The 24,501-nt window shown below is 36.0% G+C and overlaps 1 protein-coding gene and 1 pseudogene across 1 annotated transcript in view; one reads left to right on the top strand and one right to left on the bottom strand.

Moving 5' to 3' along the window:
* The window catches only part of ATR (ATR serine/threonine kinase), a 101,278-nt gene that overhangs the window by 24,991 nt on the left and 51,786 nt on the right, over nt 1–24,501 (top strand). Inside the window, exons 14-23 of the mRNA XM_047099529.1 lie at nt 217–387; nt 1,978–2,172; nt 4,659–4,844; nt 9,523–9,615; nt 11,471–11,601; nt 12,947–13,090; nt 15,210–15,303; nt 15,755–15,880; nt 21,452–21,658; nt 23,024–23,137. Of these exons, the coding sequence (XP_046955485.1) occupies nt 217–387; nt 1,978–2,172; nt 4,659–4,844; nt 9,523–9,615; nt 11,471–11,601; nt 12,947–13,090; nt 15,210–15,303; nt 15,755–15,880; nt 21,452–21,658; nt 23,024–23,137 (1,461 nt within the window). The remainder of the gene's footprint in view (nt 1–216; nt 388–1,977; nt 2,173–4,658; nt 4,845–9,522; nt 9,616–11,470; nt 11,602–12,946; nt 13,091–15,209; nt 15,304–15,754; nt 15,881–21,451; nt 21,659–23,023; nt 23,138–24,501) is intronic.
* Nucleotides 8,455–8,765, bottom strand: LOC124526515 (60S ribosomal protein L36-like; annotated as a pseudogene).

The raw sequence follows: 24,501 nt of genomic DNA, 5'->3' as shown, positions 1-24,501 counted from the left end.
GAGGGGCAGAGAGAGAGGGAGACACAGAATCCGAAGCAGGCTCCAGGCTCCAAGCTGTCAGCACAGAGTCTGACGCGGGGCTCGAACTCACGAACCGCAAGATCATGACCTGAGCTGAAGTTGGAGGCTTAACTGACTGAGCCACCCAGGCACCCCTAAAAATTTTTTTTAAATTTCTTCTTTGTGTGAAAAAATTAACAAATTGTTTTGCTCTAGTTTTTAGTAGAATCTCTCCACTCCAGTCAGATGACAGCACTTCCTAGTACTCCATGCCAGAATGCTGAGATGCGGAAACAAGATGTGGCTCACCAGAGAGAAATGGCTTTAAATACCTTGTCTGAAATTGCCAATGTTTTTGACTTTCCTGATCTTAATCGTTTCCTTACTGTAAGTTGCAAAGTGTGGTTGACTTAACTGTTTTCAATTCAGTATTTTGTGTTTATTCCATTCTAGTCTTATTTTAAAGAAAATCTGGAGCATGTAGATCCTGTATTTTCAAATATGTATGTTTTCTTTTGACTTTGATATGATGTTACTGATGTTATAAAATTTAAGTTTGTGATAGAGTTATTTCTCTATATGGTTTGCTATCCTGAAAATTTAATACTAATTGATTAATGCTGACTAATTCAGCTGACTGAACCCTTATGTCTTTAGTGCTATGATTGGTTCCATTGGTAATGCACAGTCTAATATCATTTTTACCTCTAAGGAGTTAGAGCAATATAGTACAAAATTATTGGTATATATGATCTTGTGTGAATTCAGATGACAGAGTTTATGGTAGGGAGTGGTTTGGGAAGTCTTTGAAATGTCATTATGGTTAAGGGTTGAAAGATGGAGTAGATTGTCTTCTTACCTTTTCCTAAAGACAAAGTTATCATTACTCTTCGTGAATTGTAATAGTGATCCATACTGTTAGGACTGAGTATTTCTCCCTACAACATTATTATATTTTAACAAACTTAAGTTGCTTGTAAATTGGTCAAATCCTGCAAGGAAATATGATAGTATACAGTAAGGATTATAAAGATATTCTTATCTTTTCATTCAGTAATTTCCCTCTGGGAACCAAAAAGTACAGATGTTTATTGCAGCATTTTCGAAGTACAAAATTAAACAAAATGCTGAAAAGAAATGTCTAACATTTGGGCTGTAGACCATTGTGGAACCCTTAATATAATAATTGTTAATACTTTGTAGACTATTTTATAATGTTATATTAGTCTTACAGAATTAATTTTAAGTTCAAAGGCATAACACAAGTAAGGTGTAAGCATCTCTGAGGGGAGGGGCCTGATTCTTGTTTATTTTTATATCTCTAGTACCTATGATGATTGACATGTAGTAGGTGTTCTTTAGATACATGTTGAAGGGAATAAATGAAAGGCCAACAATTTTGTGTTTGGAATTGTGTATTTGTTTTATGAGTAAGATCTTAAAGGAAATAGACCAAAATCAAAATAGATTTGTTGCCATTTGAGGATGGTGAGTGCATTAAAATGTTTTTATTTAATATTGCAGCACTTTTAATTTTTTTCAGCTTTTTAATTAAAAAAAAACTTAAAATATTGTATTTATGGTTACTCTTGCTTGTTGTCAAAATCCAAATTAACTCAAATAAAAAATCAAACTTGGAACTTCTGCCTTTAGAGCATGAGTATATTTTAACACATACTCATGAGAAATTTTCTTCTCTACTTATGTATTGGTTTATACTTCTACATTAGCTGTAATGTGAACTGTGTGCCATCAGAGACCTTGCCTATTTTTTTGCGGCTTTATCCGTAGTGCCTGAATCATAGATGCTTGGTACATATCTGTTGAATGCATAAATGGTAAATTCTGAAATTATATAGATCACATATGGACTCCAAATTTGTTTGGTATTTTAAAATATTTTTGTACACAACTTATGTGAATATGTTATTACCTGGACAAATGTACTTTTTAGTAATTATAGTGTTTCTTTTTCAGAGGACGTTACAAGTTCTGCTCCCTGACCTTGCTGCCAAAGCAAGCCCTGCAGCCTCTGCTCTCATTCGAACTTTAGGAAAACAGTTAAATGTCAATCGTAGAGAAATTTTAATAAATAACTTCAAATATATTTTTTCTCATTTGGTCTGTTCCTGTTCCAAGGATGAATTAGAACGTGCCCTTCATTATCTGAAGGTAATTGAATAATTGTGTGTTTTACTCTTTCGTTTAAATTAACATTATAGGAAAGCTTTTCTAATGTTCTTGTAGGGAGAAGAGTAAATAATTTAGAGCTTATTCTAGAGTAATATAAGTCCAAATGGTATCATGTAAATAAGCTTTGTTTGGGGCCTAGAGGATCATATTATAATAGAAATATTCTTTTGTTATTTTTTTGGTCATTTCACCATAATGGCGTGTGATGATCATCCATTCATGGATCAGGTTCTCAACTCATTTCATTTTAGAATTTTTTTTTTAAAGTTTATTTATTTTGACAGAGACCCCCTATATGCACATGCAAGCAGGGAAGAGGCAGAGAGAGAAGGAGAGAAAATTCCAGGCAGGCTTCATGCTGTCCGTGCAGAGCCTAACACAGGGCTTGATCTGAGATCATTACCAGAGCTGAACTCAAGTCAGACATTTAACTGACTGAGCCACTGAGGCTCCCTTAGAAATTTTTTTAAGTTTATTTTTTAATTTTTTTTTGTAATCTCTGTACCCGGTGTGGGGCTTCAACTCACAACCCCGAGATCAAGAGTCACATGCCCTTTCAACTGAGTCAGCCAGGTGGCCCATATTTTTGAATTTTTAATTAATTGGAACTCTAAGTTGACTAATTATATGCAAGTAATTATATTTATAGGAAGAGGCAATCTCAACTGTGGGATAATGTTAGTGTATTGCTTAGTTTTTTAGTGCTCTGATTATATTTGACTCAGTATTTTGCTAGTTTTTTTAGATTTAAAATTATAGCTTATATGTCTTTTTTGGGTATCACACTAGCAATGGTATCTTTCAAAAAATATGAAACTATATTGGAGTAGGAGAAACCGTCAGATATACATATGTGACTACTCTTTTCTCTGATGTTAATTATTTCATGTGTTTCATGATATGGCAGCAATAGATTCCTTTCTGCATGAGAATTATTGAATATTGAGTATTTTTGTTCATTTTGAGGAAGAAAATCTGTATTGTAGAGATAGAATGACAATAGTAGAGTGTTTTCTTGTAGAGATAGAATGATAATAATAGAGTATTTTCCTGCATGTCAGAAGTTACTAAAGAATTTATATGGATCATTTCAGTCCTTATAGTTATCCAATGAGATAAAGATGCTATTATTTTTCCATTTTATAGATGAGAAAACCAAAACAGGGAGAGGTCAGATTAGGTAACTTGTCCAGGTCACAACACAACTAATAAGTGACAAAACTGGAATTTAAGGGGCACCTGGGTGGCTCAGTCAGAGTCTGATTCGGGTCATGATCAAGCCCTGCATCGGGGGCCCTGCATTGACAGTGCAGAGCCTGCTTGGTATTCTCTGTCTCCCTCTCCTTCTGCCCCTCCCCTGTTCACGCTCTGTCTCTCTCTCTCAAAATTAAAAAATGATAATAAAACAAACAAACCTGGAATTTAAATTCAGGCAGTCTGACCACAAAGACTGTTCTAAGCCACTATATTATATTTTCTCCTAGGGGTTATGTGTCTATGAATAATGAGTTGATGATATTTTAAGAAAACTGACTTTTTGAAATTTTATTTGAAAGTGAAGTTTAATTACTTTCCTCATTACCTGTACCCCATGGGAGATGTACCTGGAGAAATCGAGATTAGAATCCCTTTTTCTTTTTTTTTTTATTTAAATTTATTTATTTTTGAGGGAGAGAACAAGTGTTTGTGAGCATGAGCGCGAGTGGGGGAGGGACAGAGGGAAAGGGGGGAGAGAGACAAGCCTAAGCAGGCTCTGCACTGTCAGCACATAGCCCCATGTGGGGCTTGAACTCATGAACTATGAGATCATGGCCTGAGCTGAAATCAAGAGTTGGATGCTTAACAACTGAGCCACCCAGGTGCCCCTACAATCACTTTCCAATACCTTTTATTTTTTTATTTTTATTTTTTTTTTTAATTTTTTTAACGTTTATTTATTTTTGAGACAGAGAGAGACAAAGCATGAACGGGGGAGGGTCAGAGAGAGGGAGACACAGAATCTGAAACAGGCTCCAGGCTCTGAGCTGTCAGCACAGAGCCCGACGTGGGGCTCGAACTCACGGACCGCAAGATCATGACCTGAGCCGAAGTCGGCCGCTTAACCGACTGAGCCACCCAGGCACTCCTCCAATACCTTTTAAAATTACCATCAATAGGGATACCTGGATGGCTCAGTTGGTTAAGCATCTGACTTCAGCTTAGGTCATGATCTCACAGTTCGTGAGTTCGAGCCCCACATCAGGCTCTGTGCTGTCAGTGCAGAGCCCACTTGGGATACTCTGTCCCCCTCTGTCTTCCCCTTCCCCATGCGCACTCTCACTCTCTCGAAAATGAACAAACATCAAAAAAGAAAAGACAAAATTTAAATACCATAAGTAAATTTTGTCACATGATCAGGAGCTCCTGATTTACTAATATACTTATTTCCAAAAAATTTTTTTTTTTTAAATGTGTCTTTGGATTAGAATGAAACAGAAATTGAATTGGGAAGCCTATTGAGACAAGATTTCCAAGGACTGCATAATGAATTATTGCTACGTATTGGAGAACACTATCAACAGGTTTTCAATGGTTTGTCAATACTTGCATCATTTGCATCTAGTGATGATCCATATCAGGGCCCCAGAGAGATCACATCTCCCGAATTAATGGTAAGGAATATGTTATATGAGTTTTTGTTTGTTTCTTGCCTTTTTGTAGCTTAATTGTGAGATTGGAGAAGTAGATATTGTATGCATTTTCCAGATGCTAGAGATTTGTTTAAATTTCAGGCTGAGATTTTTATTTTAGAAAGGTTGAGGATTTAAATTATGGTCATACAAGGTATTAACAAAATATATTAGTGTTGAAAAATATGTTTCCAAATGATTATAGGTTTTATTTTTTCACAGGGTAAAAATGTTCAAATTAATTTTTATCCACTACTTTTTAACTATAGATTGGAATACATTTGTGCTGTGCCCCCCTTCCCCTACCTCCAACTACCTCTTTGGCACAACATACTAATTTTGTCAATTCTATTTTTAAAATCCATTGTTATATTTAAGGGAAAGTTGGAACACATGTTATCCCCTCTTTCCCTCTCTTAAATTTTTAGTCACTTTACTTCATGTGAAAAAATATGTATATATCCTATTTTTTCTTTTGATTGCCCTCATTCCTTCAAGAGACTCCAAGGTCTATCAGCAAAATATCTTCAGAGATTTCTATGTTTGCTTTCTCATTTCCCATTCATTCTTTAGTTCATTTTAATCTGTTTTTGTTCTCACTATTCTACTGAAATTCTTGTCCATGTCAGAAACAGTCTGCCTGATGTCAAATCCAATGGTCACTTCTCTTCCTATCTTATTTCACCTTTCAGTGGTATTCAGTACAACTGACCATCCCTTCTCATATGGCATCTCTTATACTATACTTTTTTATTTTCTTTTTTTTCCCCACTGTCTACTTATTCATTCTTAGTCTTTACTGGCTCTTTTCCTCTACTTTATCCTCTAAATGTTAGATTGATTCAGGACTATGTAATTGGGTCTTTTTGTCTATTCTTTCCTTAAATGAGAGAGAATCTGGTCTCATCTGGTACTTTGCTTGATTTGATTTATATTTTGATGATTTCATTGTTGAAATTCCAGTCCTGACCTCTCCTGAGCTTTGGACTTGTGGATTTATGTAAGTTAGGTTCTGGCAGGAAACGGATGGCACAAACAAAAATGTTTAACCGAAAATAGTTTCATGAAGGGCTATTTTCATTGTCTTGGGCAAGGTTAAGAGAACCAGCAGGAAATGTTAAGGAATATAGGGACTAGGAATAGCAGAAAATTTATGCTCCCCATAGTCCTGGCCAAGAAGAAGAAATGTTATTGACAGAACCTGGTTGAAAGCTTAGAGCCATGGTTCAGGGAGAAGGTTGTCATTGTAGAGTGTAGACAGTTCCAGAACCACCTCAAAACCCCGAGGGAGCAGGAATTTTAAACCCCTTGCTCTTTTCTCCTAATCCCTGTTCCCCTGTGGTGCTTCCTGTTGACTGAATTCATTGGGAAGCCAGATGAAAGGGATCTTGAGTAATGAAATCTGGTTAGCTTCTCAAGCACAGAACAGGCCAGAGAATGGATCTGGAGAGAGGATGGCAAACAGCCTCTCCAGCTTCCTCTTTGTCATCTCTACTTGTCTATCTTAGTAAACATCTGAAGTCCAAACATAACGTGTCTGTTAGAAATCTTCATTTTCCCTCCCCTAACCTGTTTCTCTCCTAGTCTTTTCTTTTTTTTTTTTTTTCCTTTTTTAAATTTTATTTTTTAAAATTACATCCAAATTAGTTAGCATAAAGTGCAACAATGATTTCAGGAGTAGATTCCTTAGTGCCCCTTACCCATTTAGCCCATCCCCCCTCGCACAACCCTTCCAGTAACACTCAGTTTGTTCCATATTTATGAGTCTCTTCTGTTTTGTCCCCCTCCCTGTTTTTATATTATTTTTGTTTCCCTTCCCCTATGGTCATCTGTTTTGTCTCTTAAAGTCCTCATATGAGTGAAGTCATATGATTTTTGTCTTTCTCTGACTGACTAATTTCACTTAGCATAATACCCTCCAGTTCCATCCACGTAGTTGCAAATGGCAAGATTTCATTCTTTTTGATTGCCGAGTAACACTCCACTGTATATATATAACACATGTTCTTTCTCCATTCATCCATCAATGGATATTTGGGCTCTTTCCATGCTTTGGCTATTGTTGATAGTGCTGCTGTAAACATGGGGGTGCATATGTCCCTTCGAAACAGCACACCCGTATCCCGTGGATAAATGCCTAGTAGTGCAATTGCTGGGTCGTAGGGTAGTTCTATTTTTAGTTTTTTGAGGAACTTCCATACTGTTTGCCAGAGTGGCTGCACCAGCTTGCATTCCCATCTCCTGGTCTTTTCTATTTCAGGAAATGGTACCACTGTCTACCTAGTTGCTCAGATCATAACTTGGGAGGCATTCATGAGCCCTCCAGTTTCTTCATCCTTCATAATTAAGTGTTAGCAAACCCTAGCAAGTCTATCTCCAAAGTATATTTTTCATTCTCTGCTGCCACTACCCTCTAATAAGTGACTATCATCTTTCTTGGAGACAACTACAAAAACCTCCTAACTGTTCTCTCCTTTCACTCTTCCCTCCTTATGTCTTTAGTCACTTATTTACATAGCATTGATATGCTCTTTTTGTAGGTAATACAAATTCATATCATTCCCCTGTCTAAATTCCTTTTATGGTTTTTGTTGCTCTTAAAATGAAATCTATAAGCTTTATGTGATTGACGTACCTTTCCACCCTCATATTATGCAACACTTTTCTTCCCTTCTTGTTTGTTTTGTTGTGGTTTTTAAAAATATCAAGATTTTTTCTGTGTCATTGCCTTTGCCTTAGTCTCTTTACTTGGAATAATCTTCCTCATTCTTTAGCTCTCAGAGTTTTCTGATCACCCTACCTAAACTCCCACATCCCAATTCTTCTCTATCATGTGATAAGGGTGTTTTTCCCTTAGCACTTATCTCAACCTTATTTATATATTTATTGAATGTCTTCTACTCGTATTAGTCTCCCATGTAAGCTAATAGGAGGAAAGTGACTTTGCTGATCTTGCCACCTATACCTGGCACCATATTCTAGACATACATAATACATATTTAGTGAGTGGCAGATTAATGAATTATTGTCTAAATGCAAGAGCTTTACAATTAGAATGTTGGCAGACTGTGAGTGCCATCTATATCTGCTTTTCATTTAAGAAGCATGAGCTGGATCCATGTGATTGGTGAATTGTGGCTTATTAAGCCTAAAATGAATCTTAATCCAAATCAGAAGTTTGCAAATTAAGTGTAATTTAGATTGACAAACAGATGATTCTCTGTGCTTGGCAAGAAAAAAGTTTGTCCTCATATCTAATATGGAGAGACATGATCAACACCTAACTTTCTACTATGTGCTAGTACACATCCACCTGCCCCTCTCTCCTCTTGGCATTGTATGTAATCTGTAGATACCTAAATCAGGTGCCTCAACATCAACCAATGCAACTTAATTGTGGAGTTGGAAAATGCTTTGCCACTCCTCTCCTGCTTTTTCTGCCCCCTTCCTTGCCCATTTATAAATATTTTAATATTCTTTGCAGGGTACTTGCATTCCCAGTTTGTAATAATATTAACAACTTAAATGTAACACTTTACTATATTCTTTTTTTTCCCCAAAAAAGGCTTTATTACGTACAGAGGAGAGGGGTTCAGTCCTTCTTGGCTGCTGCTTTCCTCATGGCTGCCAGGACGTTGCTCAGCTCCTCTCTCTTACTCTTGGTACAGATGTGTGTGTGTCCCTACCCTTTTCTTGCTGAACTTGAAATTGCACTTGTCCTTGGAAACCTTGAGCAGCTCCATTGCACAGGGTGAAGCCACACACCTCTCAGATCACGTGCCACACAAACTTGGTGTGGTTGATGAGGCGCCTGCAGCAGCTGCTACACCTCAACTTGTTCATGCTCTTAGTCACCTTGTCGCTCTCGTCGAGGCCAATGGCCAGAGGGTAGAGCAGAGCCATGGCTGCTGCTCCCCATAATGGCTCCTGCTGCAGAAGCAACACTTTACTATATTCTTAGTGCTTAATGCATGTTATCTTATTTAATCTCTATAACAACTCTGTGCAATAGGTGTTCTCATTTTACAGACTCAGAGGAGTTAAGTAACTTATCCAGCATCGCACACTAGGTAGGGCAAAATTGGGATTCAAACCCAGGTTTGGCTGACTTAAAGCCCATACCCTTTCCTCCAGGATCCTCTTTCAAGAAAAAATTAATCCTATTCCCTTTTACCAGTGTTACCTCAGATGATACTGACCTCTGTTTCAGACCGATGTTCTAGCAGCTTATTTTTTCCTTATTCAAGTACTTTTTTTTTCTGTCTTAGCTCTAAATGTTCTAGATAAGGACACTTAGTCTTTTTCCATTCTTATAACAATTAAATATCCTCTCCACTCTGGGTCCTTGTGTGAGTCACATCCTGAGGACACACCCCAGCACACTCCATAATTCAAAAGCTCACAGGTTTTTTATTGTAGAGTACTGTTTAATCATATTTTGTCTTGGTGATTATAAATCAGCTTCACTAATTTTTAAAATACTAGATGTGAAAATATATATTTTTAGAGAAAATTCACCAAGTGCTTACTTCCAGTACTCTTAACATAGTTAGGTAATATAGAAATGATGTTAGTTGAATAAATTATTACTGATTTATGAAATTTGATCTGTATAAAACTTACATAAAATCTGTTTTATGTGTTTCTTTTTTTTCATTAGGCTGATTACTTGCAACCTAAGTTGTTGGGAATTTTGGCCTTTTTTAACATGCAGTTACTGAGCTCCAGTGTTGGCATTGAAGATAAGAAAATGGTAGGTACTGATAGTTAAGTTGCAAAGTTCTGGAATTCATATAGAATACATAGGAGATATGACTTTGGCTTGTAGCTACAAACATTCAAAGATGATAAATAAACATGACATTCTGAATCCTTATTTTCCTTTATAGGCTTTTAGGGACTCTAAAAAGAGGAATTATATTGCTTATAGTTCTTTTGTTTATAAAGGACCAAAAACCCGACCCAAACTGGCTTAAAAGAATTTATTGGCTCTGTGACTAAAAGTGTAAGAATAATATAGCTTTGGGCATAACTTAGCTTTGGATACAGTGTTCTCAGAATTCATCTCTTAGCTCAAATTCCCCTGGATTGACTTTGTACATAAGTGCCAGGTGATGACCCCGATGGCATCAGGCTCATGACCTCACCCCGTCTAGCTCAGTGGGAAGAAAAGAGACCAGCAGTCTCTGATAGCTCAAACAAAAGTTGCATAATTGAGTTCATTGGTCCAAATTGGTGTGTTATGAGTTATGGCCCATGGTGTTTTTGAAAACTGAAAATTGTTAAGTTATGTAAAGTTAAGTAACTTCAGTATCTATTGATTTATGTTTAAATGTGTTTGGCACAGGGCACCTTGGTGGCTCAGTAAGTTGGGCATCTGAGTCTTGATTTCAACTCAGATCATGATCCCACAGTCGGGAGATCAAGCCCCAGGTCAGGCTCTGTGCTGAGTGTGTAGCCTGCTTGGGATTCTCTTTCTCCCTCTCCCCCACCTGCATGCTTGTTCTCTCAAAAAAAAATAAATAAATAAATGCATTTGGCACAGTGAAGTTTCAGTATGACTGCTGTAACAGTTGGTCACAACTGGAAATTTTTGTTCCTAGATTGAGTTAGAATTTTAGTACTGATTAAATTTCCCTTTTTATTGTTTTCCATCTTTGCAGTCAGTAAAATTACAGTAAAAAAATCTGAGTGGAAGCTTTTATTTCAGTCTATACTCTTCTCTTAATAACCTTGAGGAACCAGGAAAGACATGATACAATATTAAATTCTAATTCAGCAGCCAGTACTTACTCTGTTGGTGTCAACTGGTAAATTTAATCCCCTAGGTAACTTCTGTTCTGTCTCCATGGAATCTTTTTTTTATTTTAAGAGAGAGAGAGCACGTGTCAGTGTGGGGGAGGGGTGGAGAGAGAGAGAGGGAGAGAGAGAGACAAAATCCTAAGCAGGCTCTGTGCTGTCAGCACTGAGCCAGATGTGGGGCCTAATCCCACGGCCCTGGGATCATGACCTGAGCCGAAGTCAAGAGTCCAACAATGCTCAACCAACTGAACCACCCAGGTGAAGCTTGTATGTTTTGGCACAGAGGTAAGGTTTACTAGAGAGTTTCTTTACCCTTTCATTAGAACCTGGAGCTGTTGATACAAGTCCTGATTCTGTGTTCCACATACAGTAAAATGTGTACATTATTTTGGGGGTATGTCATCAGTTATTTGTTTATTTTACTAAATTCAGAGTATGTTGAAATTAGCACCATTAGGACAGAAATGCATGTGCCACATAGGAATTTGGGATGAACAGGAAGAAAATTAAACAATAGGTATTAATGTTCTTAATAAATTTGAAAATTACGGTTCTAAAGGACCACCAGGACAAAAATAACAGATTACCTTCACAAGAGAAAAAAAACACCAGAACTCAGCTTGTATTTTTCAAGTTCATTACTTACATAAGAATTTGAACAGAATGAACTGACCAACATTTAGACATTGTGTTGCCAGAAATAGGTACTACTCTGAGATGTGGGTGGGATGTACTTTACCTTAGGGCTCATCTGCTCCTGTGGACTTGTTTATAGGCTTTACTTTAAATCCCTACTTACTTTATAGGCTTTGAATAGTTTGATGTCTTTGATGAAGTTGATGGGACCAAAACATGTCAGTTCTGTGAGGGTGAAGATGATGACCACGCTAAGAACTGGCCTGAGATTCAAGGATGATTTTCCTGAATTGTGTTGCAGGTAAATGACTGCCTGAGTTCATTAGAGTATTTGCATTTCCCAGTAGCACTAATTTGAATTCTTATCTCTTTGAGGGATTCAGACTGTGAGTAATAAAGATGGAAAGAATACTTGTATTGAAAGGGAATATGTTTACTTCTTTAAAGATACACTAGTGTGCAATCTTTTAACATACTGGGAAATAGTATAATGAACCCCTCCATACCTATTTCCCAACCTCAGCAGTTATCAACATTACTAATCTTACTTAACTGACCACCTCCACCTATTGTTAGTTGGAATGATTTAAAGAGAACCCCAGTATCAAATCACTGTACTTAGAAATACCTCTGATGTATCTAATGGGTAAAGCATTAAAAAAAAAAAAAAATACAACCATCGTGAATTATTACACTTAGCAGAATTAATAGGAATTCCTTAATATCATCTAAAACTGAGTCCATATTTAGATTTCCCCAAATGTCTCAAAGATTGTTTTCCCAAAGGTGTTGGTTTGTTTGAATAAGAATCCAAATAAGGTGCATGTGTCACACATGTGGTTGTTTGGCCCCTTAAATATATTTTAAAAACAGATTCACTCCTTAAGACCCTTTCCCACACTTTTTTCAGGCCATTGAGATTTTGGCATATGGGATTTCTAATTTAATTTGACTTAATATCATTTCAGTGTTACTACTAACAGACTACTCAATGCAGTTTAAGCTTTTTGAAGGTCCTTTTTTCTTTTATTTGTTTGTTTCTTTCTTACATACGGATTTTTGTTTTTTTCAGAGGTCCTTTTGTCCTTAAGACTGTACCTATTGGAGATGGAGGGTCTGAATAATACGTTTTAAAGTCATGTGAAGCAGTTCTCTTCTGTGTACATATGCCACCCACTTGATATTAAGTTAGGTTTAGTTGTTTTAGTTTGTTTAAAATTTTTAGAAGTGCTTTTTTTCCCTCTTTAAATTCATGTAAAACATAAACATTGTCTGAAATTCAAATTTGTGAATCTAGCTTTAATTTCTGATCATGATAAGTATCTATTTTTCTTAATTTTTGTATAATTCTCCTCTTTTTAAAAGTATAAACCAAATGCACACACACTCACACCCTTATTTTCCTATGAACCCTGCCCCAAAAGGGAGCATATTATAAGCACTATTTTTACCTTGCTTTTTTGACTTGATGCATTAAAGAAATCACTGTTTGCATGTATAGTACTGATCTTTATTCCATTTTTACAGCTGCCTTGTAATCTTAATATTTGTATGTATCATTGTTTGCCCAGCTAATAACTCATTGATGGAGCTTTACTAATAATAAAAATAATGTGATTTTAACTTTTATTTATTTTTTCACATAGAGCTTGGGATTGCTTTGTTCGTTGCCTGGACCATGCTTATCTTGGTTCCCTTCTCAGTCATGTGATAGTAGCTTTGTTGCCTCTCATACACATCCAGCCTAAAGAAACTGCAGCTATATTTCACTACCTCATAATTGAAAACAGGTATTTATTGTAATAGAAATTAATAGTAAAGATTACAACTTTTTATTACTGTATATTTATGTCTCAGGACATTAGGATTGCTACTGGTAATGTGGAATTGCTCACATTCTTTTTAATTGAGAGTCCATCAGACAAAAATAATTGACACGCTTTAAAAAAAAAATTGACATGCGTTAAGTCAGTGCATATCGAACTGATACTATTTCAGTTGTGACATTGATTCATTATAGTATTTAAAACATTAGTAGATCAACAAGTCAAAATTATTTTCATCAGTTTTGAAAGAAGTGAGGCTAAGTTTACCTTTCTTCTCATGCTTAAAAGAGATAGTTGAATATGAAAAAGGTTAAGAGGAATGTTCACCTACTTTCTATAACTTTCCTTAGTTGAAACTCTTACTACTTCATTGCATTAGTCTCTTAACCAGCCTCCCTTCCTTTAGGCTTTTATCCCGTTTCTTCATATTGTTCATATTTAAAAACATCTCTTTTATCAATTTATTCCAGCATATGGAGACATTTTGTGATTCTCCCACCTACTAATTGATGAATTTCAAATTGCTTATCTTGATGTTCAAGGCTTTCCAAAATCTGGTCACATCTTATTTCTTAAAACCTTTTCTCAAGATTTCCCAAAACAGACTGTGCTGTAGCTTACCTGTATGAAGAACGTACATTACTCCCATTTTTGTATTTCAAACCAGCTGCTAATTTAGCCTAGAATTTGTTTGTATGCATTTTGAAGTTGTTTCTGTATTTGCATTTAATGTTACATGTTGTAGTTTTTTGTTTCTGAAAAGGGTTTAAGTATTATTTATTTACCTGCTTACCCACCCATACACATGCTACTGCTATTCCCATTAATCATTTTCAATAACTGTCTAAGCAGGGAAAAGGTACAGAAGAAAAGATTAATGTAGGGATTTTTTCAATAAAGTGCTTTTGATATTTTGAGTATGATAGAAAAACATAAACACTGATGTAGATCACCTTTCAAATACTTTTGGATTATTACATAGTGTATCAGTGCTTTTTATTATGCAGCAGTTATTTCTCTACCTTTTCATATAAAAAAACTCTCCTTCATTTCGTGCTAGTTAGAACACCTTAAGCTCCCTGAATAAAGAAATTTTTTTCAGCTTCCTTTATTGTTATATCACTAGTGTCCAGCACATAGTGGCATATGATAGTTACTTGATATGTATTTGTGGCATAAGTGAATGAAGACTAGAATTTAGAAATCTATTATTGGGATTCAGATAGATTAGAGTATTATATTTGATGCAAATTAAAAATTATAGCCTCAATAAGATTTATATTTTTTTTCAAATTCTTTATGAGAATTTGTGTTTTAAGGTTGGATTTGGCTATCTATTGCTGCACTATGAACCGCTCTAAGATCAAGTGTCTTAAAGTGACAAGCATTTTTATTTACTCATAATTTTGCAATCTGGACTGGGTTCAGCAATAGATTCTTTGGTTGGTGGCTGCAGTCAGCCAGCAGGTAGACTTGACTGAGTTTCTGTCTCTTTCCATGTACTCTTGGAGTCTCTCTTTTTTCATGTAGCTTGTCCATGCTGGTGACCTTATATGGTGACTTAGGTCTCTGATGGGCACCAAACCAGAAGTTGCCAAACCTTTTAACACATCGGCCTTAAGTTGGCACAGCGTTTATTTTGCCACATTTTGTTTGTTAAAGCAAGTCACACAGCTAGCCTAAATTGAAGAGGAAGTGACTATGAAGAAGTAGAGTTTATTTTGGGCCACCAACATAACCTACTACAACAGGGTGATTTTCTTAGATTTGATTATTTGCCACTATTAACCACTAGACATGGTTAGGAAGAATATTTTGCACATCACTAATCCACTAGCACTTTTTTTTTTAAAGATTTTTTTGTTTTATTTTTAAGTAGTCTCTACACACACACCCTTACTGGGGCTTGAACTCATAACCCCAAGATCAAGAGTCACATACCCTACTGACTGAGCCAGCCAGGAACCCCCGCTAGCACTTTTCAGTGTGACTTAAATTGGCTATAGTTTCAACCTCTGCTTTATTTTTTTTTACTATTCATACTCTTTGCATATAATATTTTTGTTTTCCAATTAACTATTAGGGATGCTGTGCAAGATTTTCTTCATGAAATATATTTTTTACCTGATCATCCAGAATTAAAAAAGATAAAAGCAGTTCTACAGGAATACAGAAAGGTATTTAATTTTTAATTTATGTCTTAGGGCATCATTGATACAAAATTGTTCCCAAATTCCAATACATTGAACAGAGGTTCTGTAGAATCACATCTAGGAATAATATAGTCATATTCCAATGGCTATTTTTATGATTAGATAATCCTATCACAGCTATGATACTTTTTTTAGAAGGGAATTTCAGTATTTAGGTCAAAGACGTTATTGGATTACATAGATTTTTACATAGAAAGCAAATAATATAGTACTTGTGCCCTTACTCCCCAGATTACTATGTCCTTACTTACAGTCCCCCAAAGAAGAAGCTGCCATAGCTTCATGCCCTGAAAAGCTGTGGGAGGATTCTAGTTATGTTGTGCTACAAACTATGGTATGAAATTGTCATGGCATGAAATTGTGGTTTTTGAAGTCATTAACTGATAAGGTGTATCTCTCTGTGTTCTTTATATAGGAGACCTCTGAGAGTACTGATCTTCAGACAACTCTTCAACTATCCATGAGAGCAATTCAACATGAAAATGTAGATGTTCGTATTCATGCTCTTACGAGCTTGAAGGAAACTTTGTATAAAAATCAGGTATACTAAAATAATTAAAAAGCTATAGAAATGTAGGAAGCTCAAAGAAAAGATGACAGGTTGGCATATTTGCTTGAGTTTCAGTAGATTCAATGAAAGAAGTAATTCTTATTTTACCAAGATTATCAGATCTTAGAATTACTAATCCATGAGATCCCTTTTGAGGTTGAATACTGCGGATTTGCAGAGTTTTTTGTTGTTGTTTTGAAGGGTCATAATTTGACAGTTGTCTTTTGGTTACTGCATCTTCCTGAGTAAGAGTGTGTGTGTACACAATAGCAGCAGTTCGTGTGTCTTCTCATATAATTTCCTATAGATATTTGTCATATAAAATCTCAGTAATATTGCCATTTTACATTTTGACTGAATTCTTGTTTTAAAGAAACTAAATTTTTAAGTTTACTCTTTTATGATGCCAGTGAAGTTTATTCTTTTCTTGGGCAACATACCATAGATTGGCTCTAACCTTGATGACCGTGAGAACTAGTGTTTAAAGTACTAGATCACTGTAAGGCTATGAAATAGACAAAAATTAACTGAGGTACTCATTTTTGCATATCAAGAGTTTATAAGATGTGAAAGCCTAACACTCTCATGAGTTAGGGGATTAAACCAGGTTATGTTTGTTTTCATGATAGAAGGAAGCATTTAAGTTACTTAGGATGAAAGATATACATGATGGTGGGCTGCCTGGGTGGTTCTGTCAGTTCAGTGTCCAACTTCGACTCAGGTCATGATCTCATGGTTTGTGAGTTCGAGTCCCATGTCAGACTCTGTGCTGACAGCTCAGAGCCTGGAGCCCACTTCAGATTCTGTGTCTCCCTCTCTCTCTGCCCCTATCCCACTCATGCTCTCCTTTTCTCTCTCTCTCTCTCTCTCTCTCTCTTTCTCTCTTTCTCTCTTTCTGACTTCTGGGTCAGTGAACTTGTGTGACCAATGTGGGTAGCAGCTTATGTGGAAATGGTCCTACCATAGGTGAGGAGCCTTGAATCTCCTCGAATGTAGGTTTTATACTCGCCTAACTGAATCCACATTGCCAATTACAGGGCAATGTAATTGCTTCATTCCCTGCCCTGCGCTTACTTCATCGAAACTACTCTGTGCTTACCCCTTGCCCCAAACCTCTACCTGGGTTTCAGGTAACTTAAAGGGCTTCTAGCTTTTTATTTCATATAGGGATTTATGAATAGCAGAGGATTTCTCCTCTTGGCCTAGAGGTTTCCTAGTTTAGGTTGTTTCTAAGTGGATGACATGGTCCTGGTCAAATATTAGGAAACTTTGTATGGATTATCACTTCTTAGATGTAAATGACTAAATCTGAGAACTTAAGGAAATTGCTTATATTCTTAGGGAAAAGCCACAGCTGCCCAACTTTTCCACCTGTGTCACAAAACAAAGATCACACGTGGTAATACCCTAACAAGCCTTCCTTCAATGTAAAGCCCCAGTGCTAATAGATTAGCTAGGCATAGTAAGAACGTAAATGTACTTACAAGAGCCTTGAAGGTCACATAAAGTAGTCTGAATAAGATGTAATGTCCATAGATTGTTATTGGGTATTTTTAAGTACAGGTTAATTTAGTTTAGAATCAATTTATAGCTGGATAAATTTACTTTAGGTTAGTAAGAAAACTAAAGATAATGGCTTGGAGGAACCAATGAAGATAAGAAAATAAGGGAAGGAATCCAGAGATACATGTCTTTGTAGCCGTATCCCCACTGGCCTAAAACACCTACAAAAAAAGAGAGAAGGAAGTGGGTTTTTTCCCCCCACCTATGACAAGAAAGTAACATCAGTGTTGAAAGCAATTCAGATAAGTTCTAGAATAGTGCTATCCAAAGGAATTTTCTATGAGGATGGAAATGTTCTGTATCTGCAATGTCCAGTTATAGCTGCTAGCCACATGTGGCTCTCCTGAGCACTTAAAGTGTATGATAAGGAACTAGGTATTTAATTTTATTTAATTTTTCTTAGTTTAAATTTAAATAGCCTCATGTGGATGGTGGCTATCATATTGGACATTGCAGCTCTAGAGGATGGCTGAACCTGTAGCAATACCTGAACAAGAAACTGATATAAGAAAACAGGGTTCGAAGTCAAAGAGTCTTTGTAGTAGATGCTGTGAGAGTCCATGAGAAAGCAAATGCAAAAGATATTCTTATAAAAGTTCAGTTCTTAACCAGAGGGAGAGGAAAAGATACTTCAGGAATATGTTGAAAGGAGGTGCTTTAAATAAATAGAGCTAAAATTGTGGTAAAACTGGCTAAACAAACAATTGGGTATAATGTAATAAAAAGGAAACCATAAAAGATGGTATGACAGTTGATAGGATGGCTGCTGTAGCCTTCTATACTTGACCTTTTTGATGGACTGACCCTGAAAAAGCTTTGTTCTAAATTTATTTTTTTATTTATTTTAATGTTTGTTTATTTTTAAGAGAGAGACACACAGCATGAGCAGGGGAGGGGCAGAGAGAGAAGGAGACACAGAATCCAAAGCAGGCTCCAAGCTCTGAGCCATCAGCACAGAGCCCGATGTGGGGCTTGAACCCATGAACCATGATCATGATCATGACCTGAGCTGAAGTCAGTTACTGAACCAACTGAGCCACACAGGCGCCCCTGCAAAAGCCTTGTTTTAATGGGTAGCCCCCAGATAGGTCATTAACATTAAAGAAATGACAGTTTATGCTTCTTACTTGTAAGGAAGAATGCGTTTTTGAGGGATATAAAGGATACCTAAGGTCAGTGGATAGCAGGGAATTTTTTCTTCTATGTTAGAAAAATCAGACTAGGGGCGCCTGGGTGGCTCAGTCGGTTAAGCGTCCGACTTCGGCTCAGGTCATGATCTCACGGTCCGTGAGTTCGAGCCCCGCGTCAGGCTTTGTGCTGACAGCTCAGAGCCTGGAGCCTGTTTCAGATTCTGTGTCTCCCTCTCTCTCTGACCCTCCCCCGTTCATGCTGTCTCTCCCTGTCTCAAAAATAAATAAACATTAAAAAAAATTTAAAAAAAAAAAAAAGAAAAATCAGACTATAGATAAAACTGAACAACCATCTAAGATCTTTCTGATCACTGATGGTACTCAGGTTGAAGTGATTTTCTGTGGTAAAATCCCAGAAGGACATATGTTGGGCAGATGATATGCTATTATAGATGAAAAACTATAGGGAATTATCAATAAAACTACTCAGATGAGAAAACTAATTCAGTAAGGTAGGATATAAAATCAACATATAAAAAATAACTTTTATATAATAAGCAATAACTAGGTGGAAGATTTGTTGGAAGACCCAATTTACAACAGTAACAGAAAAAGAGAATATGCTTAGTAATAAACATAATGAGAAATAGATAAACCAATAAAGAAAAACCCTGAAGACACAAAAAGGTAGTAGGTTTAAGGAAATGGAAACTATCCCTTATTTATGTTAGGTTGACTCCATATTACAAAGATTTCAGTTCTCTCTAGATTAATTTATAAATTTAATGCTATCCCAAAAGAATGCCAACAAGTTGCTTGTTTTTGTTAACTAGGAAAGTTCAGACTAGGGGTGCCCAGGTGGGTCACTCGGTTAAGCATCTGACTTCAGCTCCGGTCATAATCTCATAGTTCATGGGTTCAAGCCCCACATTGGGCTCTGTGCTGACAGCTCAGAGCCTGGAGCCTACTTCAGATTCCATGTCTCTCTTTGTCTTCTGCCCCTCCCCTGATTGTGCTCTCTGTCTCTTAAAAATAGACATTAAAAAAAATTTAGAAAAACAAAAGTTCATACCAATGCTTATATGGGAAAATCAACATAAAAATAGCTAAGAAAACTCTGAGGGGAAAAAGTAACCATGAGGGTTTAGTATCTCTACCAGACATTAACATACTCTACAGCCTCTGTAGTTAATACAATGTGATTCTGGTGCATGAATAAACATACCAGGGGGAAAGAATAGAAAGTTCAAATGTAGACCTTTATGTAAATGGACATTTAGGATATGATAAAAATGGTATTTCAAATAATTAGAGCAAACAGGTTTCTTTTAACAACTGATTAGGCATTTGGAAAATGATAAGATTGGCTCTGAATGTTAAAAAACATTTTTATTTCTTTATTTATTTCTTTATTTTTTCAATATATGAAGTTTATTGTCAAATTGGTTTCCATACAACACCCAGTGCTCATCCCAAAAGGTGCCCTCCTCAATACCCATCACCCACCCTCCCCTCCCTCCCACCCCACATCAACCCTCAGTTTGTTCTCAGTTTTTAAGAGTCTCTTATGCTTTGACTCTCTTCCACTCTAACCTCTTTTTTTTTTTCCTTCCCCTCCCCCATGGGTTTCTGTTAAATTTCTCAGGATCCACATAAGAGTGAAACCATATGGTATCTGTCTTTCTCTGTATGGCTTATTTCAAAAAGCATTTTTAAATAGAGGCAATGAACACATACTCATTTTTAAAACTCTTTTGGAATTCAGTATCTTTGCTGAAAAATAAAAATCAATTTAACCTAAAAGTGAAGTGAAAACATTTTTAAGTACATAGTAGATAAGTGTATTTTACTTTTCATTTAGTGTTTCATAACATGTATTACATTGAACTGCATTTATCTCTGCCAAATAAAGTGACCTTATATTTTCTAGTTTTAGCAAGTGAGTAAATGTTTATAATTTCATATATTAGTTTTGCTATTTTTATTATGAGCTCATTTTTGAGGTACTTATACCTGAATTAACCTATAATGTTATTTAAGTGATAGACTGTCGAAGACTGTGGAAGAGTTAAAATGGCTTTTCATTTTTCTTTTGAAGTGATTACTCTAATTTGAACCATAGTTTCAACATGAAGTTTGAGATGTTCACGTATGCTTTACTTTTGCTAGAGAGAAAATAGTATAAAAGTAGTAGTTCCAAACTGGTTACACGAGTACAGTATGTAAATTTCCATTGGCTTGAAAATAGTCTCTTCTTACTTAACAGGTTTTCAGCATCCTCAGGAGATTGATGAAAAAAGATTATGTGAACCAACATACTGTTTTATCACCACCACTGAACCATTTCCCTATTTTTTTGTCCTTCTCTACCTAGTTTTTTAATATACTTTTCAGTCTTCTTGTTTTACCTAATAGCTCTTCCTTGTTGACTTACGTGAATATCTGTCCACTGTCCTTGAAAAGTTATTCTGAGTTCTTTTTCATCTTCTTCATTGCTTCCTTTCCTTCTAAATGTATTTGCTATTATACATATCATATGGTATTTTAATTACCTATTTGCATATCTATATTCCCCTTAGACTGTGAACTCATTGGGATAAGTCTGTGTCTTATTTATTTTTGTATACTAGTATAATGATAGTAACTGTTTAATGGATTAAGGATTAAAAATTTCTAAAACAATGTTCCTACAGAATATGTTGTGAACTATGTTATGTGAACTCATCAAAAACTAGCTGAAAATACTGCAGATACAGGAATTTAATTTTGTCAGTGTTTATGTCAGGTATTCCTTAATATTTTTAAGCTTTCTAGTTAGGAAAATATACTAGTTTGTGAAAATTATGTACAATTTTCTTTCTACTTTTAGGAAAAACTGATAAAATATGCAACAGATAGTGAAACAGTGGAACCTGTTATCTCCCAGCTGGTAACGGTGCTTTTGAAAGGTTGCCAGGATGCAAATTCTCAAGCTCGGTTGCTCTGTGGGGAATGTTTAGGGGAATTGGGAGCAGTAGATCCAGGTCGACTAGATTTCTCAACAACTGAAAGCCAAGGAAAAGATTTTACATTTGTGGTAAGTAATGGTAATTTGGGATGACAAGAAGAGTTCTCTGTCCTATTCAAATTTCTATATTTCATTTACAAAGAACTGTTCAGGTTATCCTTAGTGGCACCGTGATCTCAACTAGACAATTTAGGTAACTTCTAAATTTTTTCCTTAATACTATTACAGAGATCTAGAGCCCAAAACTATAATAAAGTAGGAGTCCAGACTAGTGTGCTGTGTTCTTTTTAAAAAGCTTCCCAACCTAGGGGTGCCTGGTTGGTTGAGCGCCCTACTCTTGATTTCAGCTCAGATCATGATCCCAGGGTCATGGGATCAAGCCCACATTGGGCTCCACGCTGAGTGTGGAGCCTACTTGGGATTCGCTCTCCCTCTCTCTATCTCTCCCTCTCCCTCCCCCTCCCTCTCTCCCTCTCTCCCTCTGCCCCTCTACTCTGCTTGTGTGTGTGCACTCTTTCTTTCAAAAATTAATAAATAAATAAAATGAATAAATAAAAAACCTCTAGACAATGTCCAATCTAATGATAATAGTTAAAACCTAATTGATTATTTAAATATTAGAATTTCAACACTGTTGCTAAGTGTTTTCATGGGAAACTAATTTCCCAGGGTGTCCTAATAGTGTATAAAAAGTTGCCATGGTCAAATGAGTTTGGGAAATCCTCTAAAACCAAATCAAACAGAGCATCTGTATCACTTAGTATGCACGCTGTCAGTCTCCAAGAGGAGGGTTTGTTAAAATTATTTCTTGGAGTGTCTCAAATGACTGGGCTTCTACAAAATGCAATTGAGGAAATGCTATATATATAATTTTCTGGGTTTTTTTGTTGTTTTCTTACTTTAGAGAGAGCGCGCACAAGCTGGGGAGAGGGACAGAGGGAGAGAACCTTAAGCGCAGCCTTCACGCTTGCATGGAGCCCACTGTGGGCTCAGTCTCCTAACCCTGGGATCATGACTTGAGCCAAAACCAAGAGTTGGGCACTCAACCAACTGAACAACCCAGGTGCCCCTGCAGTTTAAGGATTAAAATGCAACGCTTGATCTTGGGGTCATTAGTTCAAGGCTCACATTGGGTGTAGCTATTACTTAAAAATAAAATCTTCAACAACAGTAAAACAAAAAATGAAACTTGGAGCTTTGCAAAAGTTGAATGATTCAAATGCCCTTTATTAATAGCCTAAACAGCCTTAGGTTGGGCTTCTTGGCTACAGATTATGTTTTAGCCTTGGTACCACACTTAGTTTGACTCTTAATGTCCTTTCCTTTTCTAAGTTAAATTCACTTAGGTAACTAAGTTAAATTAATTACATAAGGCACGGTACAGTGTAAAAAATTGATACACCTTACCTTTGTTTTTTTCTTGTTTTTATTGAGACTGGAGTAGAAGATTCAAGCTTTGCCTATGGATTATTGATGGAACTTACAAGAGCTTACCTTGCGTATGCCGATAACAGTCGGGCTCAAGATTCAGCTGCTTATGCCATTCAGGTAAGAATGTGTATAGTCAGTACTGGTTTTACATTACCGAATTCTGATAAGTTGTAAATGTATACTTTGGAAACTTATTTTTGTAAACTGTCATTTTCATTATCAAAGATCAAAATTATCGTAAGTTCATGATAAAATTTCACAGTACAGAAATGTACCCTCTTAACAGATTATTATAGGTACTTTGGAAAATTTTCTATATATTTATTTAACAAATCTATATGTCTTCACCAAACAAAGAGATCATATTACTTCATGTTCTGTAACTTGATTTTCTTTTGTGTTCAAAAGTCTGTCTTGGGTTATTTTCCATGTCAGTACATAGAAATTCTTTGGAAAGAAATTTATTTAACAAATTTAAGAAATTTATTTAACACATTTAGGATGTATTCAGTGTTTTGCTTTTGAGAGAAATGCTTCAGTGAGCACTTGAGTGAATATATCAATAATATAAACATCTAGAGGTTAAAATATGTCTGAGAGCAAACACAGAATTTACATTTGATAAATTTTATCAAAAAAAGTTTTACCAGTTTATGCTTCCTTGACAAACCTGCATTTTATCAAAATTTTACATCTTTGTCAATGTGACAGATGAAAAATAGTACCATTTTACTTTAGTAGTATTTATTTATTTTTTTTATTTTTTATTTTTTTTTAATTTTTTTTTTTCAACGTTTATTTATTTTTGGGACAGAGAGAGACAGAGCATGAACGGGGGAGGGGCAGAGAGAGAGGGAGACACAGAATCGGAAACAGGCTCCAGGCTCTGAGCCATCAGCCCAGAACCTGACGCGGGGCTCGAACTCACGGACCGCGAGATCGTGACCTGGCTGAAGTCGGACGCTTAACCGACTACGCCACCCAGGCGCCCCAACTTTAGTAGTATTTAATTACGAGAGAGGTGTATCATCCTTTATGTATTTATTGCATTTTTGGTGAATTTTTTCTAGATGATCTTTGCCCATTTTTCTTTTGATATAGAGCTATTTTTTCATTGCTATTTAAGATGTATTTGTATATAATAGAAGTTAACCCTTTGTCAGTCACACACATCATAAATATTTTTCCAGTTTGATGTTCCTTGTCTTTTTTCATGGTATTTTTTTCAATTAAAAATGTCTTTGTTTTGTTAGATATTCAGTTCTGGAATTCATGGTGAGTGGTCTGAGTTTCAGATATAAATTTGGAGGTATTCATTGTACAGATGGTATCTAAAATTATGATCCTGGATGTGTTCTTGGAGGGAGATCCAAGTGAAAAGATTCTTATGATCCAGGTGAAAAGATTCTGGTAATTGAGCCCTGGACATTGAGAGGTCAGTGAGAAGAGGAGGGAACAAGTAAGAAAACTGAGAAGGAGCT

This window comes from Lynx rufus, unplaced genomic scaffold (assembly GCF_022079265.1).
Source record: "Lynx rufus isolate CCGP_SWC_20201006 ecotype Redwood Valley unplaced genomic scaffold, mLynRuf1.p SCAF_5, whole genome shotgun sequence".
Taxonomy (NCBI): domain Eukaryota; kingdom Metazoa; phylum Chordata; class Mammalia; order Carnivora; family Felidae; genus Lynx; species Lynx rufus.
Note: the sequence above shows the minus strand (reverse complement) of the source record. Positions and strands in the feature narration are given on the sequence as shown.